General features: G+C 50.3%; 1 protein-coding gene across 4 annotated transcripts in view; it reads left to right on the top strand.

Moving 5' to 3' along the window:
- LOC142838760 (tetratricopeptide repeat protein 41-like) overlaps positions 1 to 16,375 on the top strand; it is a 39,269-nt gene that overhangs the window by 15,228 nt on the left and 7,666 nt on the right. For 2 of the 4 annotated variants that reach the window (XM_075954364.1, XM_075954363.1), the window contains exons 5-10: positions 5,781 to 5,941; positions 7,081 to 7,522; positions 9,713 to 9,952; positions 11,866 to 12,064; positions 13,761 to 13,939; positions 15,049 to 15,188. In XM_075954364.1, the coding sequence (XP_075810479.1) occupies positions 5,781 to 5,941; positions 7,081 to 7,522; positions 9,713 to 9,952; positions 11,866 to 12,064; positions 13,761 to 13,939; positions 15,049 to 15,188 (1,361 nt within the window). Of the gene's footprint in view, positions 1 to 5,780; positions 5,942 to 7,080; positions 7,830 to 9,712; positions 9,953 to 11,865; positions 12,065 to 13,760; positions 13,940 to 15,048; positions 15,189 to 16,375 lie in introns of those variants that run through there. The other 2 variants (XM_075954365.1, XM_075954366.1) reach the window with 2 other exon arrangements.

Here is a 16,375-nt window from a genome sequence, read left to right as displayed (position 1 = left end):
ATCTCACAGTCAGCAGAGGCTAACCATATAGAAACCAGAAGGAAGAACATTCCAGCAAAGGGGAAAGGTCAAGTCATGCTATGGTTCCAGAGCTGGAAACAGAGGGCCAGTGTGGTCAGACACACTGGATGGCATGGTCTCTCAGACACACTGGAGGACATGGTCTCTCAGACACACTGGAGGACATGGTCTCTCAGACACACTGGAGGACATGGTCTCTCAGACACACTGGAGGACATGGTCTCCCAGACACACTGGAGGACATGGTCTCTCAGACACACAGGATAGTGACATGGTCTCTCAGACACACTGGAGGACATGGTCTCCCAGACACACTGGAGGACATGGTCTCTCAGACACACTGGAGGACATGGTCTCTCAGACACACTGGAGGACATGGTCTCTCAGACACACTGGAGGACATGGTCTCTCAGACACACTGGAGGACATGGTCTCTCAGACACACTGGAGGACATGGTCTCTCAGACACACTGGAGGACATGGTCTCCCAGACACACTGGAGGACATGGTCTCCCAGACACACTGGAGGACATGGTCTCTCAGACACACTGGAGGACATGGTCTCTCAGACACACTGGAGGACATGGTCTCTCAGACACACTGGAGGACATGGTCTCTCAGACACACTGGAGGACATGGTCTCTCAGACACACTGGAGGACATGGTCTCTCAGACACACTGGAGGACATGGTCTCTCAGACACACTGGAGGACATGGTCTCTCAGACACACTGGAGGACATGGTCTCTCAGACACACTGGAGGACATGGTCTCTCAGACACACTGGAGGACATGGTCTCTCAGACACACTGGAGGACATGGTCTCTCAGACACACTGGAGGACATGGTCTCTCAGACACACTGGATAGTGACATGGTCTCTCAGACACACTGGAGGACATGGTCTCCCAGACACACTGGAGGACATGGTCTCTCAGACACACTGGAGGACATGGTCTCTCAGACACACTGGAGGACGACATGGTCTCTCAGACACACTGGAGGACGACATGGTCTCTCAGACACACTGGAGGACATGGTCTCTCAGACACACTGGAGGACATGGTCTCTCAGACACACTGGAGGACATGGTCTCTCAGACACACTGGAGGACATGGTCTCTCAGACACACTGGAGGACATGGTCTCTCAGACACACTGGAGGACATGGTCTCTCAGACACACTGGAGGACATGGTCTCTCAGACACACTGGAGGACATGGTCTCCCAGACACACTGGAGGACATGGTCTCTCAGACACACTGGAGGACATGGTCTCTCAGACACACTGGAGGACATGGTCTCTCAGACACACTGGAGGACATGGTCTCTCAGACACACTGGAGGACATGGTCTCTCAGACACACTGGAGGACATGGTCTCTCAGACACACTGGAGGACATGGTCTCCCAGACACACTGGAGGACATGGTCTCTCAGACACACTGGAGGACATGGTCTCTCAGACACACTGGAGGACATGGTCTCTCAGACACACTGGAGGACGACATGGTCTCTCAGACACACTGGAGGACGACATGGTCTCTCAGACACACTGGAGGACGACATGGTCTCTCAGACACACTGGAGGACATGGTCTCTCAGACACACTGGAGGACATGGTCTCTCAGACACACTGGAGGACATGGTCTCTCAGACACACTGGAGGACATGGTCTCTCAGACACACTGGAGGACATGGTCTCTCAGACACACTGGAGGACATGGTCTCTCAGACACACTGGAGGACATGGTCTCCCAGACACACTGGAGGACATGGTCTCTCAGACACACTGGAGGACATGGTCTCTCAGACACACTGGAGGACATGGTCTCTCAGACACACTGGAGGACATGGTCTCTCAGACACACTGGAGGACATGGTCTCTCAGACACACTGGAGGACATGGTCTCTCAGACACACTGGAGGACATGGTCTCTCAGACACACTGGAGGACGACATGGTCTCTCAGACACACTGGAGGACATGGTCTCTCAGACAAAGCAGGAAGTGAGGGCAGGGCTGCTTCATTTGGCAGAACACCAGGTGTGGATTCTGTTACATGAAGCTAGAACCTAGTGGAGGTTCCAAGCAGGGGATGGCATGACTCGGTGCATGGGAAATGGACGCAGAGAAGCCAGCTTGCAGATAGGGAGGGACATTTATCATTGGTTATTGAACTGGTCCTAGCAAGATGATGGACATGTTGGTTGAGGGCTGTGGGCAGTTTGAGAAGTTGCTGAAGAACAGGATATGAGTTGAAGAAAAGGGGAAACTGAGGACAATTCCCGTTTCTGGGCTTTAGGGAACTAAATGAAAGGCAAGGGCCGCTCACCGAGACAGGCAGTGCCCGTGGGATGGGGGAGGGAAAGCAGGTTTGGAGGAAGTCAAGGGTTCTGTTCTGGATGTGTGATATTGGAGATGCAGGGTGTGTTGTTCCCGCAGTGAGAGCAGTCAGGAGGCCTGCGCTAAGTTCGTCCTGTCCTGGGAGCCTGAGAACCTGCATTCTAACCTATGGCCTTGGGAAAGTTATTTTAACTTCCTGTGGCTTGGTTCCTATTTGTTTTTTGTTTATTTTTATTTTTTTGAGACAGGTCTCCTGTAGGTCAGGGCGGTCTCAATTTTGTTGTGTGGTCAAGGATGGCCTTGAACTCCCAACTCTACTCCCCAAGCGCTCCAATCACAAGCCTGCCAAACCCAGCTTTGTTTTTCTACGTGTACAAATGTGGGCATCAAAGGAAAAGTATCTTTTAGGCATTTAAGAGGATTAGCTAGGATAAAGTACAAAAGACAAAGGCATTTGTGTGCGGTGTAAGCCTGGCGTCCAGTAAGCACTGATAAACAGTAGTGGATACCGTTGTTCCGCATCTGGGCTGTGCGCGTATTCACACACGCGGCTGACTGCCTGCAGGTGACACAGTCTCTTGCCGTCCACCCGTGTGCGCTCCTAGGTCCTGAGTAAATCTGAGGTCCCTCACAGTGTCTTTGGAAGAGTTCATACAATCCACGTGGGGGCAGGGCAGGTGTGTGCATGCAGGGTGAATGTGGACGGCTGAGTTCTCTCTGGTTGCACTTCCCGAGTCTGTAAAGCAGGTTACATCAGAGTCAGCAGAAACAGGTGTGGCCGACCGTCTCCGTCTCCGTAGGCTCCTAGGTCTATTCTGGCACATCCCCTAGGTGTTCGCCTGGGCCAGGCAGCTGATGATGTAAGCTCGGCTGAACACACCCAATTATGATTTTATCCCCGAAGTGAGCTGTTATTTTAACGAGCGTGTCTTGGGGCTCAGGAAAGGCCCAATAAAAACAGCTGCTGTCTTCCAAACAAGCAGGCTTTTAGTCTGGCGGCAGCAGGACAGATTCAGAAAAGCCTGGGTAAACCAGACAGCTCTCCAAGTGAGCTCCTTGTGAGGCGGGGGTGGGGGAGTGGGAGAGGAAACTTTGGACTTGACCCACCGGCTGAGCCTGAGCGAGCCTGAGTAGTTTACTGTTTACTCAAGCTCTTTTCCCAGTTTCTCACCTGTAAACCTACCCCCTAAGGCTGCGTGCGAGTGGAAAGGTCTAAGTGTGAGGATTGACGATGGTACCCGGCACGCTGCTGCTACTATTATTTTGCTGCTGTGGTTTTTGGTTAGTAGGATTAGCAATTCCTCCCTGGGTTGGAGAAAGAAGCAGCGGGGTGCACGATTAAGGGATGCGAGACATGCACCCCCCACCCCCTCCCCTTTCTAGGTACAGGCGCAGAGAGGCTGCTCTAGGAATCTGCCCCGTTGCCACTGCAGCCCTGATTAGGGTCGAGGCTGAGAGGCGGCGTTTTCAGGGCTATCTGCGCTTCACAGCTCAGCCGGTTTCCGAGGTGGGCGTGGGCGCAGCGCTCAGACGTGCGGCTGAGAGAACGCAAGCGCACCCTGCAGGTTCAGCCACTTCGGCCGGGTTTCCTGCGACCCACCTCTGTTCTCCGCATCTGCAAGCGTTTCTCAGGGAGATGTGGGCAGGGACCCTTCCTCTCTGGGACAACAAATGCTATGTGTGACCTGTTTCTGATTTTCTGGCCCCAGCTTGGGTCTGCCAGGACAAAGTATGTGGTGAAGGCGAACGGCCACCATCCAGCTCTCTTGATATTCTGTCCTCCCGTCCCGACTCCACCCCCCCCTTGCTGGCAGCTGGCGTCCCTTCTCAAGCTTTGTTCTTGATGCAATTCCTCTCCACCACGTTCCATAATATCGGGTGGCAGTCCCAAAAGGCGAGTTCTACAGATTGAAGGATTAAGGGCTTCATCAGCACCTTGTTCTAGGCCCTTAGCTAGCGTTAGCATCCTGACAAGGAGACCGGGGCTCAGAGCGGCAGCATCACCAAGCGACACGTGGGCAGAATCGAAGCTGGGACTCTGGTTGACTCTGAAACTCTTTGTCCTCAGTGCTGCCCTGCCTGGCCTCCGAGAGGCAGTGAAGGAAAGTCTCAGTCTTTTGGAAGATCTTGATCTTCGCTAGTATTTGCTCGGCTGTCAGGAGAACCTGCCCATGAGTTGATGGATAAATGGGCAGACAGCCTCAGCTTGGTGACGGGCTTTGTGCCCTGGGCCAAGATCACTTCCTTGGCTTCTTGCCCTCTGCTCCACAAGTTTGCTTTCTTTGGAGTAGACCCATCCCTGTGTTCATTCACGTCTCTCCATTTCCTCTGCTGGTGAACTCTTTCTCATTCTTTAAGCCTCTGTTCAGGGCTCTCACTGACTGACAGCCAACATAGTCCCAGCCGCTCATGATGGTGTTTCCTGGGGATGGGACTTCTTCTTCATTCCCCAGGTGACTTACGAAGGTCCCAGTATTGTTTGTTTTAGTGTTTGTCTCCCTCTGCAAGCCCCGTGGGTTCAGAGGCCACGTCTATTTTATTGGCCATTGATATACCTAGTGCCTGGCACAGGCATAGAAGATTCCGGGCAAACCTGTGTTGAATGATGCCTCCACACACGTGAACACACACACAGGAGCATGCATACACACAGAGAGCAACCAAGTCTGCCTACTGGTAAGTCATTAAATGGGAATTTAAACTATTTAAATTAAATTAAAATTTTAATTTCAGATATTAACATTTAAATCAGACCTTTCAGAGAGACAGATTGGGTCTTCCCAAACAAAGGGAAATATCAAGGATCAATTTCTATCTTTATCTTTAACATACTTTATTACTATCTTTATCATCTTTAACATAACTTTAAGAAAAAATAGTTATGTCTACTAGAACGTCTTCTGCTTGGAGCTTTCCTTCATTGTGATGGTTTTGTATCAAACTTTGGACTCTTGGGAAGGTGGAGATAGGAGGAGGGGTCTGTGGAGCTCACGGATCAGCTGGTGCGACAGCAGTGAGCTTCAGTTTTAGAGAGAGACCCTGTCTCAAAAACTGAGGCGGAGAGTAATTGAGGAGGACACCAGACACTTATCCCTGGCCTCCAGCCACACACACACACACACACACACACACACACACACACACACACACACGCACCCCCTCCCACGCACGCGCAAACACCATACATAGTATTTTCATATGAAATCCTGAAAATGTACTGGAGACACCTGGTGACCAATCCCACCAACCACTCTGGCCTGAATGCCTCGAGGAAGCCAGCCGAGCAGGCCCGTTGCAAGTGTCCACCGCACAGCCGTGAGCAGCACTCACCCCCCAGCCTCTCTGTCCCCCAGCCCATCAGCACACCCTAGCCGTGACGGGAACGTTCTCACCTAATCTGAAATTTCTGTGTTGTAGGTCCCCAGATTGAAATGGACTTCCTTAACGAAGACTCAGATGTCTTGGTCTTTTCGCTTCTTGTAGAAGTGTTCCTAGCCTCCATCAGCTTGAAGCCTTGCGTGCTTGTCCTCGATGGGATTGAGGAGTTGATCGGCATTTATGGGATTTCAGGTCAGAAGGTAACAGCTCTTAAAAATTACACTTCCTTTATGAAAAAAGTCCCCGATTATTATATTAAATATGTTTCTATTGTGCTGTGCTCCTACGTCTATCCATTACTGATTTTAAATATTCCCTGGTATTTTATTAGACATATATTTACCTGGCATTTACCATGGACGGGGTACCAGATTTAAATGTAGCAAAATACTCTTTTTGTCTCAGAATCAAAGGTCTGTAGTCTACACAGACATCCAGAAGGAGGCTACTCATCATCCTCGGTGGGACAGAGGGGAAAGAGACGCTAGGTGTTGTCTATGGCTCAGAGATAACGAAGGGGTGGGATCCGAACCAGACGCACGGAGCCAGTGGGAAGGGTGCCTGCTGCCATGGCTGACAACCTGAGCTGAATACCTGGGGTCCACAGATAGGAGAGAGCTGACCCCAAAGGCTGCCTTCTGACCTCCACACATGTGTCACGGCACCTGCCTGCACCTCCACATGTGCACACAAGGAAATGAAAGTGTAATTAAAAATTGAATGATAATCAAGAAAAGATCATATTAGGTGTTTAACTTGTAATAGTTTTACTGTAAAAAGTAAGTTGTTGTTTTTTTTAAAAAAAACCATAACAGGGTCTTCTTATTTTACTAAGCAGGTTCAATTTGCCTTTTGCTAGAATTCCTTTGTTAGATATCACTGTGGGTGATTCTTCAGAGGTTTGAGATTATATTAAGTTGTTTGTAGGAACCTGTTTTTAAGAGTCCAGATTTGCACTGTTAGATTCAGCATAGATGTATCAGTCAAATACGGTTTCATTCTGTGTGAATTTGTACTTCTTACTACCAAATGGTTTCCTATCCGAGTTACTCTTGGTGTCATAACCCGCCCTTACCCTGTACTCACACCCAGTATTCCGTCCTAAGTGTGAAAACCATTGCAAAGTACTTTTTTTTTTTTTGGAAGTTTTGAGACAGGGTTTCTCCGTAGCTTTTTGGTTCCTGTCCTGGAACTAGCTCTTATAGACCAGGCTGGCCTCAAACTCACAGAGATCCTCCTGCCTCTGCCTCCCGAGTGCTGGGATTAAAGGCGTGTGCCACCACCGCCCAGCTAGCAAAGTACTTTTAAGGTCTTTCAAGTTTTCAAATGTCTCCCACAGGCAAAAGACTTCTCGTGGCTGCCACGCTCGCTCCCTCCTCACTGCAAGTTCATTCTGAGCACCGTCTCCTCCAGTCTGTCCTGCAAATCGCTGTGCACCCGCCCTGATGTGCGGATTGTGGAGTTCTCGGGCATGGGGGACGAAGACACTAAGTTCAGCATCTTCAGACAGCATCTCTCCGCCCCTGACCAGGAACGCTTTGGGCAGAGCAAACCCATTCTGAGGAAGAAGCCGAACCTGAACCCCCTGAAGCTCACGATCATCGCCAGCGAACTGCAGGAGTGCAGGATCTACCGCAACGAGTTCCAGTGTCTGAGGGAGTACATGGAGGTGGCTTCCATCCCGGAGCTCTGGGAGCTGATTCTGAAACGCTGGGTTGAAGATTACGGTTGGAATCTGAAGCATAAAGAGGCAAACTCAGACATGGTGGCTGCAGGAAAAGGTTTGGGCAGTTTGGACATCTTGTTGGGAGTCCGCTTGCTCGGGGGAAGGGTCTTGAGAGGGAATTGTCAGAGGAAATACAGGACTTATTGGATTTGAATTTCAGATCAATAGCAAATAATATTTTGGGGGAGGGATATAAAAAGAAAAGAGTGGTATTCCAGGGGCCGGAGAACCGCTCAGCAGAGGACCTGAGTTTGGGTCCCAGCATGCACTTCAGGTGGCTCACAGTTACTCTAACTCCATTTCCTGGAGACCCGATGCCTTCTGGCCTCTGCAGGCACCTGAATTCGCATGGTGCACATAAACTTACGCAGACTCATATCGATAATAAATAAATCTTTAAAAATAATATTACGAATAGAAATATGTCTCTGATATTGAATGGGACGCACTTGATCACTTATTGGATTCTAGAAAAATGGCAAGCACTTCTCAGAATAAATATGTCCCAGATATTGCATGGGGGCTTGTCTGTACTAAAAATTAGTTTATCTGAAATTCTTATTTAACTCTTCTTCATATGGCTAAATATGATGATTCTGTCTAAAGAGGTACATGCTGACCATAAAGAGGACTGTATTAGGCACAAATCTGGGATTTTTCAGGGCTCGATATAAACCACTCTCTTGATCCACGCTTGTACTTTTGGTATAAGCCGCTCCAGTGGTTCAGGTATATTCTCCACATCTCCAGCCAAAGGGGCCTCTTAAGTCTGGCAAGAATCCAAATACGTTCCATGCCTCCCTTGGATGGAACCTTGGTGCCGGGGTGTCTTTGGTTGTCATTACCCCTGCACAGTCTTCTGCTGTGGAAACGATCCCAGGTGAACTTGAGCTTCTCCAGGGAGCTCAGTGTCTTTTCTTGGTTAGTCTGTCTCTGCTGCCCCCTGCTGGTACAGTCCCTCATCCTCACCGCAGAAAGCCTCAACCCTGCTTCTGTTTTGTTTCTGAGACAAGCTCCCTGTATGTAGATCTGGCTGGACTGGAACTTGCCATGTAGACCAGGCTCACAGAGTTCCACCTGCTTTTGCCTCCCAGGTTCTAGGACTAAAAGTGTGTGCCCCCATACCCGACTTCTTGAGTCCTGACTTCCTATCATCTCTCCCCTAAATCTTTCTCAGTTCTGCAACAGCTTTCTTCCTAGGTGGGGAAAAAAATCCAGTAGCACTGTTAGCTCATCCTGTGAGTCGATTGTTTGTGGTAAACAACGTATTCTAGAATTCCAAGCAGGCTTTGGAAGTTTTTTTTTTTTATCCTCTCCAGCCTTTGTCTGTGCGGTAGGCCTGTAAAGTCTGGTTTGAAACAGGCTTTCCTCGCGTTGTTTCAACTACGTCAGTCTTCCCTTCCATCGTGGAGGCTAGACTGGAATGGGCTTGGAGAGGAGGATGAGGAGTACCGGATGCGTTGATTACCGCTGCGCTCTGTTGTCCCACCCAATCTTCTGCTCTGCAGTTTGCATTTCTATCAAGGAATGGATTTCGAGTTTACCGTACCGTTCCCCATCTCCACAGGGGTGAACGTGAGGTCCCCTAGAAGAGTCACACAGAGCCATTCTGTGCAACCCCGTCCCTGAACTGTGCAGTAAAACCTAGGCTTCTTCCTCCAGGGACTGCAGCTTCCCAGCACTGGCCAGCAATCCTGACTGGTCTGGGGAGCTCCACCACAGGTCTAGGAAGAGCCTGGCTGAGTTCAGTCAAGGTCAGGGGAAGCTTCATCAGCTGGGCTTCAGACCCACCTCTACCCGGAGACAGCAGGTGGTATGAGTCCCTTCAGTCTACAGAAGGCAGTGGATCATGGTGCTTTGTTTCTTGCGATCTGGTTCTACTCTAGCTGGCAGATAGAAAACCAGAGACAGGATGGAAGCTGAAGGGCCCTTCGGTGGTACCCGTGGGTGTGAAGGAAACACTTCTACAGGTACCTGCATCAGAATTGGCACCACTGGGCAGTGTGCTCAGTAGGGTGATTGTACCTGTCCCAGTGTTGGCTGTGACCCGGAGAACCGTGGGTAATGCCATGGGCTCTGAAGGTAGGCTGGGCTCAAATCCCCTCTCAGCACCTCCTCCTGGGGGACTTTGGTCATTTGCTCACTCCTTTGTAAGTCTGGGCTATTGCTTGGTTGAGGGAGCGGTCCCCACTCTCACTGACTCACGCTCTCCCGTGCTTCTGTCCCCACCGTTGTGGCTGCACAGGGTTGAGTGGCTGGGTGGCCGACGCGCTGTGTTTGCTGTGCATCTCACACTGCGGGCTGGCTGAGGATGAACTGCTCCAGATTTTGGACATGCTGGGCTACAGGAACCACCAAAAAGTGACCGCGGTGCACTGGGCAGCCTTCCGCAATGCCTCCAAGCACTGGATCCAGGAGAAACCCAACGGCCTCCTCTGCTTCTGGCACCAGTCCCTGCGGAGTGCGGTGGAGCACAAGCTGCTGGGTGAGGAGCCTCTCCGTGAGAATGCCCTGGGGCCAGAGGGAGGGGGCATTAGGCATTGCTCTGGTGGAAATGACTGGGTAAAGAGGCAGGACACCAGCTGCGTAAAGTAAAGGAGATCTGACTTCAATGAGCCCCCCAGGGGTTTCCCTCAGGGAGCAGACCGGGTCCCTCACAGCTCCTTCTAAAAATGATTTTTTTAATTACAAGTGATGACTCTGGAATCTTACAGAACCGATAGATCTTATGCAATGTGCTTAGCTCCTTTAAACTCTGTTTCTCACTTGCAAAATAAGGATACCGGCGATATTTACCTTGAGGGTATAGGAGCTCGTGTAAGTCTAGTGTCACATCTGTTACCTATATAATCTCCATGGCAGCCGTTTGAATGACAGTTTTCCAGTTCCTTTGCTGGTTGGGACTGTATGACTGTGTGGCCATGAAACATTTAAGATGATTCTCCTCTGGCATTTCCCAACCTGGATTAGAATTCCAGGCCCCCCAGTCCGAAGGCAGACGTAATGATCTTTTGTTCTCCGAAGCCCCCGAGGTTAGCAGTTGTTGTCAGTGTAGTGTGTGAGGCTCACTAGGTCTCAGGTGTTCGAGGCTAAGTCTGTCCAGGAGAAGTGTGCTATAGTGTGTAAGCACAGGCCAGACCTTCCTTCGCATCCCTGTGTAGTTGGAGGAGAGCGGTCCCCTGGTCTCTGTTTTTTAAGTAGCTTCATTTGTCATCGGAGGATTCTTAGTCTTCTCTTCCTCATGAGGCTATTTTGTAAAAAGAACGAATGAAATTCGGTGTTATCTGCAACATCCCATAACCCCATCCTTTTCACGTGTGCTGGGCATTGGATCCAGAGCCCGTGTGTGTTAAGAACACACTCTACAACGAGCTACGCCCCAGCCCAAAATATTGGTAATTTTAGCCTTTGTGCTTAACACTTCCAAGTCTGGACTCAGAATATTATCTGCCCCATTTATTTTCTCTCCCACTTCCTACCTTACTTTCTCAATGTGCCCCCCACAGAAAAGCCTTCACCGTGCAGCGAGGGGGGGGTCTTCTGTTTCTTCCATGGGTCTCATAAGCACCTCATTGTCACCAGAACATATGTGTACACTTTTGACGAAATGGCCCAAACTCTCTCCAAATGTGTGGGTATCTTGGAAACTGTTTCAGTCAAATGCAGAAGGTTTAACAGTGGATTCTTCTTGGCTATGGTTTTTACGGCAACATGGGGCTTGGTGTGCCATTTAGTGTGTGTTCCATTCATCTTGTAAGAAAAACTGTTGAAAAACCAAAGAAAAGAAAAATTGACTAGGAAAAAATGTAAAAACATTTCCAGTATTTTGATTTTTTCAAGGCTAGACACCACCATACCCTGATTAAGCAAAACTCTGGACTTTTGGGAGATTTGTTTCCAGGTGGCTCAGCCTGTCAGGACTTAGCAGATAGAAAACCAGAGACAGGACAGAAGCTGAAGGGCCCTTCGGTGGAACCTGTGGGTGTGAAGGAAACACTTCTGCAGGTACCTGCATCAGAATTGGCACCACTGGGCAGTGTGCTCAGTAGGATGATCGTACCTGTTTCAGTGTTGGCTGTGACCTGGCTCACTTAGCTAGCTGGCCAACGAGGCTGCCCCAGGGCTGCCCTTTCTCTTTCTCCCTAGTGCTGTGATTACAGGTGAGCCCTCACATCTGCCTGGTGCTTATACGGGTTCCGGAGAATCCAAATGCCAGGCCTCCTGTTTGTTCATCAAGAGTTCCCTACTGGGCCATTTCCCCAGCCCTGTACAAGCTACTCTCCAAGATGCCTTGACTGTTCCTCCCGTAATTATAGCATAGAGTTGTCATATTTTTCGATAGCGTTTTCATACACTAAGAAAGTTGGAACTGTGAGGCTGCAATTGGTTTTGAAATAGGTGTAATCACTCCGGTCAGAGAGAGCAGCACACACGTGCCCGAGACCACGGCAAACCACAAGAAGACGCACTTCCACCATGTCTTGATAAGATACTTCCAGCGGCAAACCGTCTTCTGGAGAGCGTACCAGGAGCTGCCGTGGCACATGAAGATGAGCGGCTCCTGGGAAGGCCTATGCAGCTTTGTCACCAGCCCCGGGTAAGTCCTGCTAGCTTCAGATGGGATGTTGACGTCACTTCGGCAACATGGCTTCCCTGTGCAAATCATTCATTTCTTCACGTGTGGGACCTGCGTGTGGAATCCTCTCTCGTGGTAGGTAGATCCCCCAGGATGTTCTGTTATCTGTCCGTCACTACCGCATTCTCCTCCTTCTATTCCGTGTGTGTTCTTCCAGGCCTTCCATAGAGACAAAGGCAACAGCTGGACAGGATCGAAGGCGGGCCATGCTGGTGGCCGGCTTCTTGTCCTTGCTTTTCTTGGCTGTCCTTTGTCCCTTCCTTTCCCAACTTCCCTTCTGTGTCTTTATGCATTAACTCAGTTTACTGAGGTCTCACCCGCCTCTGGCCTCTGTCCCTGTTCTAGCTCTCGACTAAGACACAGCACTAAGCCCTTCTCACTTTCCACACATTGGGGGAGGGGTAGGATGTGGAGCCAGACAGTTCCCATACTTGGGGGACCGTGCTTCATGTGAAACTGCAAGCACAGGAGTTGGGGGCACCCCCTCGTCTGGGAGGTAGAGCCAGGGTAGTTGGGGAGAACTGACTCTCACTACGGAAGAGTAAAAGGCTCATAATTATCTGGTGACGGCCAAAGCTTCAAGAAATGGATGGGACTGGCTCTCCTACAAGGCTCTGGGGATAGTAAGGGAGGAAGGGGAGAAAGGATGTAAGTGCCAGGGACGGGGACATGGGTAGACAGAACATATCTGGGCATGATGTAGCCATTGTACTTAAACACTCACTGCACCTGTGGTTATCTGTACAAGATTGGAACCATCAACATTTCTTCATAAATTTGGGGGGATGGTGGGTGGTCTCTGTCTTCCCTCAGGCTTTTGTCAGTCAATGGTTGTGGGGAAGGGATGTCATTTTTTTTTCAGTGGTATTGTCATTGATAAGGTGCCCATGCTCCTACCACTTGTGCTTATGCAAGCAACCCTAATTAAACTTTGTGGTACACACACACACATGCATGCACACACACACGCATGTGAACACACACACATACACAGATGCTTGTGTGTCATGGGATAGAGCTCAGTTGGTGATGTGGGATTCCCCTCTGTATGCTGTGAATATGTCTTATTATCATTGGTTAATAAAGAAACTACTTTGGGCCTGTGGTGGGGCAGAATAGAGCTGGGTGACTAAACTGAATGCTGGGAGAAAGAAGGCGGAGTTAGTGAAAAGCCATGTAGCCGCTGCAGGAGACAGATGCCTTTAGAACCTTGCCAGTAGGCCATGACCTTATGGTGATGCACAGATTAATAGAGATGGGTTAATTCAAGATATGAGTTAGCCAATAAGAAACCTGAGCTAATAGGCCAAGAAGTATTGTAATTAATATGGTTCAGTGTGATTATTTCAGGTCTGGGTGGCCAGGAAACAAACGAACAGCCTCCACCAACAAATTGGTAGTGTTTGCCCAGCTAGGACTCCTGTCATACACAGAGTCTGGTGTTTGGCTACTTAAACTGGGCATGGTGGCACATATATGTAATCCCAGCATTTGGGAGATTGAGGCAGGAAGTTCAGAAGTTCAGTGCCCTTCTTGGTCTGGAATACTTGAGGTCCTGCTGGGGTTGGGGGGAGGTTATGGCTAGGCTAGTGAAAGATGGGAAGTAAAGAATAGCTCCCTCAAGGATGAGTTCTAAAATGATCATGTGTGTCACAAGCATCACAGATTTCATATCAAAAATCCACAACCCGAGTTTGTGGACCAGACTGCACCTTGTCCACTACTGGGATGTGCTGCTGGAAGCTGGCTGTGATGTGTCTGAGGCTTTCCTGCTCTCCGTTGCCAAGATAGAAGCAGAACAGTACCAGAGAATAAAGAAGCGACCCATGCTCTCAGGTACGCGAGCAACAGTGCAGGTGACCCATGCTTTCAGGTACACTAGCAATGGTGCTTCTGACCCACGCTCTCAGGTGCGCTGACCCGTTCCCTCAGGTACACCAGCCACAGTGCAGTGGACCCACGCTCTCAGGTACGCTAGCAACAGTGCAGCTGACCCATGCCCTCAGGTATGCTAGCAATAGTGGTTCTGACCCACGCTCTCAGGTACACCAGCCACAGTGCAGTGGACCCACGCTCTCAGGTGAAGCTGACCCATGCTCTTAGGTACACTGGCAGCAGTGTAGCTGACCCACGCTCTCAGGTGCAGCTGACCCACGCTCTCAGGCACACCAGCAGCACAGCTATTGGGTCCATCAATACTGGACCCTCACCGAAATTCCTATCTGATATTCGGCTGTTGCCCAAGTCAGGCAGATTCTGCAGCTTTGGTTCCGCAGGACCAGCCCCTCCACACACTCGGGAAGGTCACAGTGGGGTAGATGTTGGGGTGCACAAACTCAAAACCCTGGATGTGGGTCTGGGTGGTAGGTGATTTGATCAGTCCTGGCTGCTGGGACCGCCCCCTCAGGCAAGGGGCGGAGCCAGCTGGTCTACACCTATGCCATTAAGGCCAGCCTTCCCCCTACAGATAGGGCCTTCTCTCCTGAGTGTGGGGCCAGCTCTCCTGTGAGGGACAGGGCCAGTTCTCACTACCTGTGAGTTTATGGGGGCCGATTACATTCTGACTACTACAGAGCTGTGTGATTTTTTAGGTTTTCACGTTTATGCAAGGTTGTACAATCCATTGTAGACATTTATGGCATCATTTAAAGTATTTGCCAATATTCGTAATAAAATCTGCTGGTGTCTTGAAGCCAGATAGGCTGGTATGTGTCTACGATCCCAGCAGTTTGGAGGCAAAGGTAGGGAATTGTGACTTCAAAGCTCCCCTAGGCTATGGAGTGAGATGTTGTCTCCAAAAGCCCAAAAGAACTTGTCACAAACAAAACAAATCAGTCCCCGCCCCCCAAAAAGTCGGAGACGCAGCTGTGGAGCCCTGACTAGGCACAGGGGGTTTGTTCCTTCCCAGGGCGCTTCAGGCCGATTTGCCTGTCTCCCTTTTCTAGTCCTGGAATGCAACCTCTCCCAGGTGACTGTGGCCGACAAATGCAGGATGATACTCTTCATCGGGAGCTTCCTGAAACTCATGGGCAAGGTCAGTGAGGCGGAGAAGCTGTTCCTGAGCGTGGAGGACATGCTACTGCAGGTAGAGTGAGCATTAGCTCCCTTGGGCTTCATCCCTTTGGCGGGCTTTCCAGAACCATCCAGCTTTGTTCCTTTATAACTTTGTAACGCACTGTCCACATAGGGGAGAGTCCGCGGGTTTGTTCACCAAGGAGGAGGCTACAGTTTCCACCCTACCTCAGCTGTGTATCCCTAACCCCAAGCTCCACTAAACAGGATTCCTTCGAGAATGCCACCCCCCACCCCACCCCCCAACCCCCCACCCCCGCTGACAGGTGTCACTCTGGGAGGAAATGGAATTCACAGTGGCCTGAGACTTGTCGCTTTCCCGGAGACATGGGGGGAAGTCTGATTGTTTCTGGATTTTGTTTATTCTGAACCATGAACTTTTGGCTTTACTGAATGTAATGAAAGAGGCACTCATAACGTCCCCTGTAAAGTGACATGGAGATCAGGACTGATAACAGATGCCCCTGGTCTGGCAAGTGAGTGTCTGTGATAGCCTCTCATGGCAAGGGCCCGGGAGGGACTGCAGGACGAGGCAAGTTTTCAGAACGACGTGGGGAGGCTGCACACACTGGGGCCCGTCTGAGAAGCTTCAGGGAGGAAGATCAAAAGTTAGAAGAGAAGGAGATTCAGGTCAAGCTCGATCTAGGGTAGGCGTGTGTATGTGGGCAGGAAATGAACCCAGCAGAAGGACAGGTTGTACAGCAGCCTCGGAGGAGGCTGTAGTGTGTGACAGACGTGCTGACTGAAGCCAGAGGCAGGTCCTGCAGAAGGAGCTTAGCATCGTCTGCCTTCAGGGAAGCCTGAGAGGGGGAGATGAGTGAAAGCAGAGTTAATTTGAAATTTGAAAGAAGAGGCTGCGGCCGGTGAGATGGCTCAGTGGGTAAAGGCTCTTGCAGCCGAGCCTGATGACTTGAGTTCAATCCCCGGGACTCTCATAGAGAAGGGAGAACTGTCTCCTGCAAGGCAAGCGGCCCTCTGACCACCCATGTACGTCTTGGTGCACACACGTGCGTGCATTGTTATGTGCGCACATACACGCAAATATAATACAATTTTTTTCGGTTTTTTTTGAGACAAGGTCTCTCTCTGTAATCCTAGCTGTCTCAGAAGTCACCATATAGACCAGGCCAGCCTTGGATTCACAGAGATGCGCCTGCCTCTGCCTCCCAAGTGATGGGAGTAAGGGCGTGTGCCTCTATG

This window comes from Microtus pennsylvanicus, chromosome 20 (assembly GCF_037038515.1).
Source record: "Microtus pennsylvanicus isolate mMicPen1 chromosome 20, mMicPen1.hap1, whole genome shotgun sequence".
Taxonomy (NCBI): domain Eukaryota; kingdom Metazoa; phylum Chordata; class Mammalia; order Rodentia; family Cricetidae; genus Microtus; species Microtus pennsylvanicus.
The sequence above is the reverse complement of the archived record's forward strand: the minus strand, read 5'-3'. Positions and strand labels throughout refer to the sequence as shown.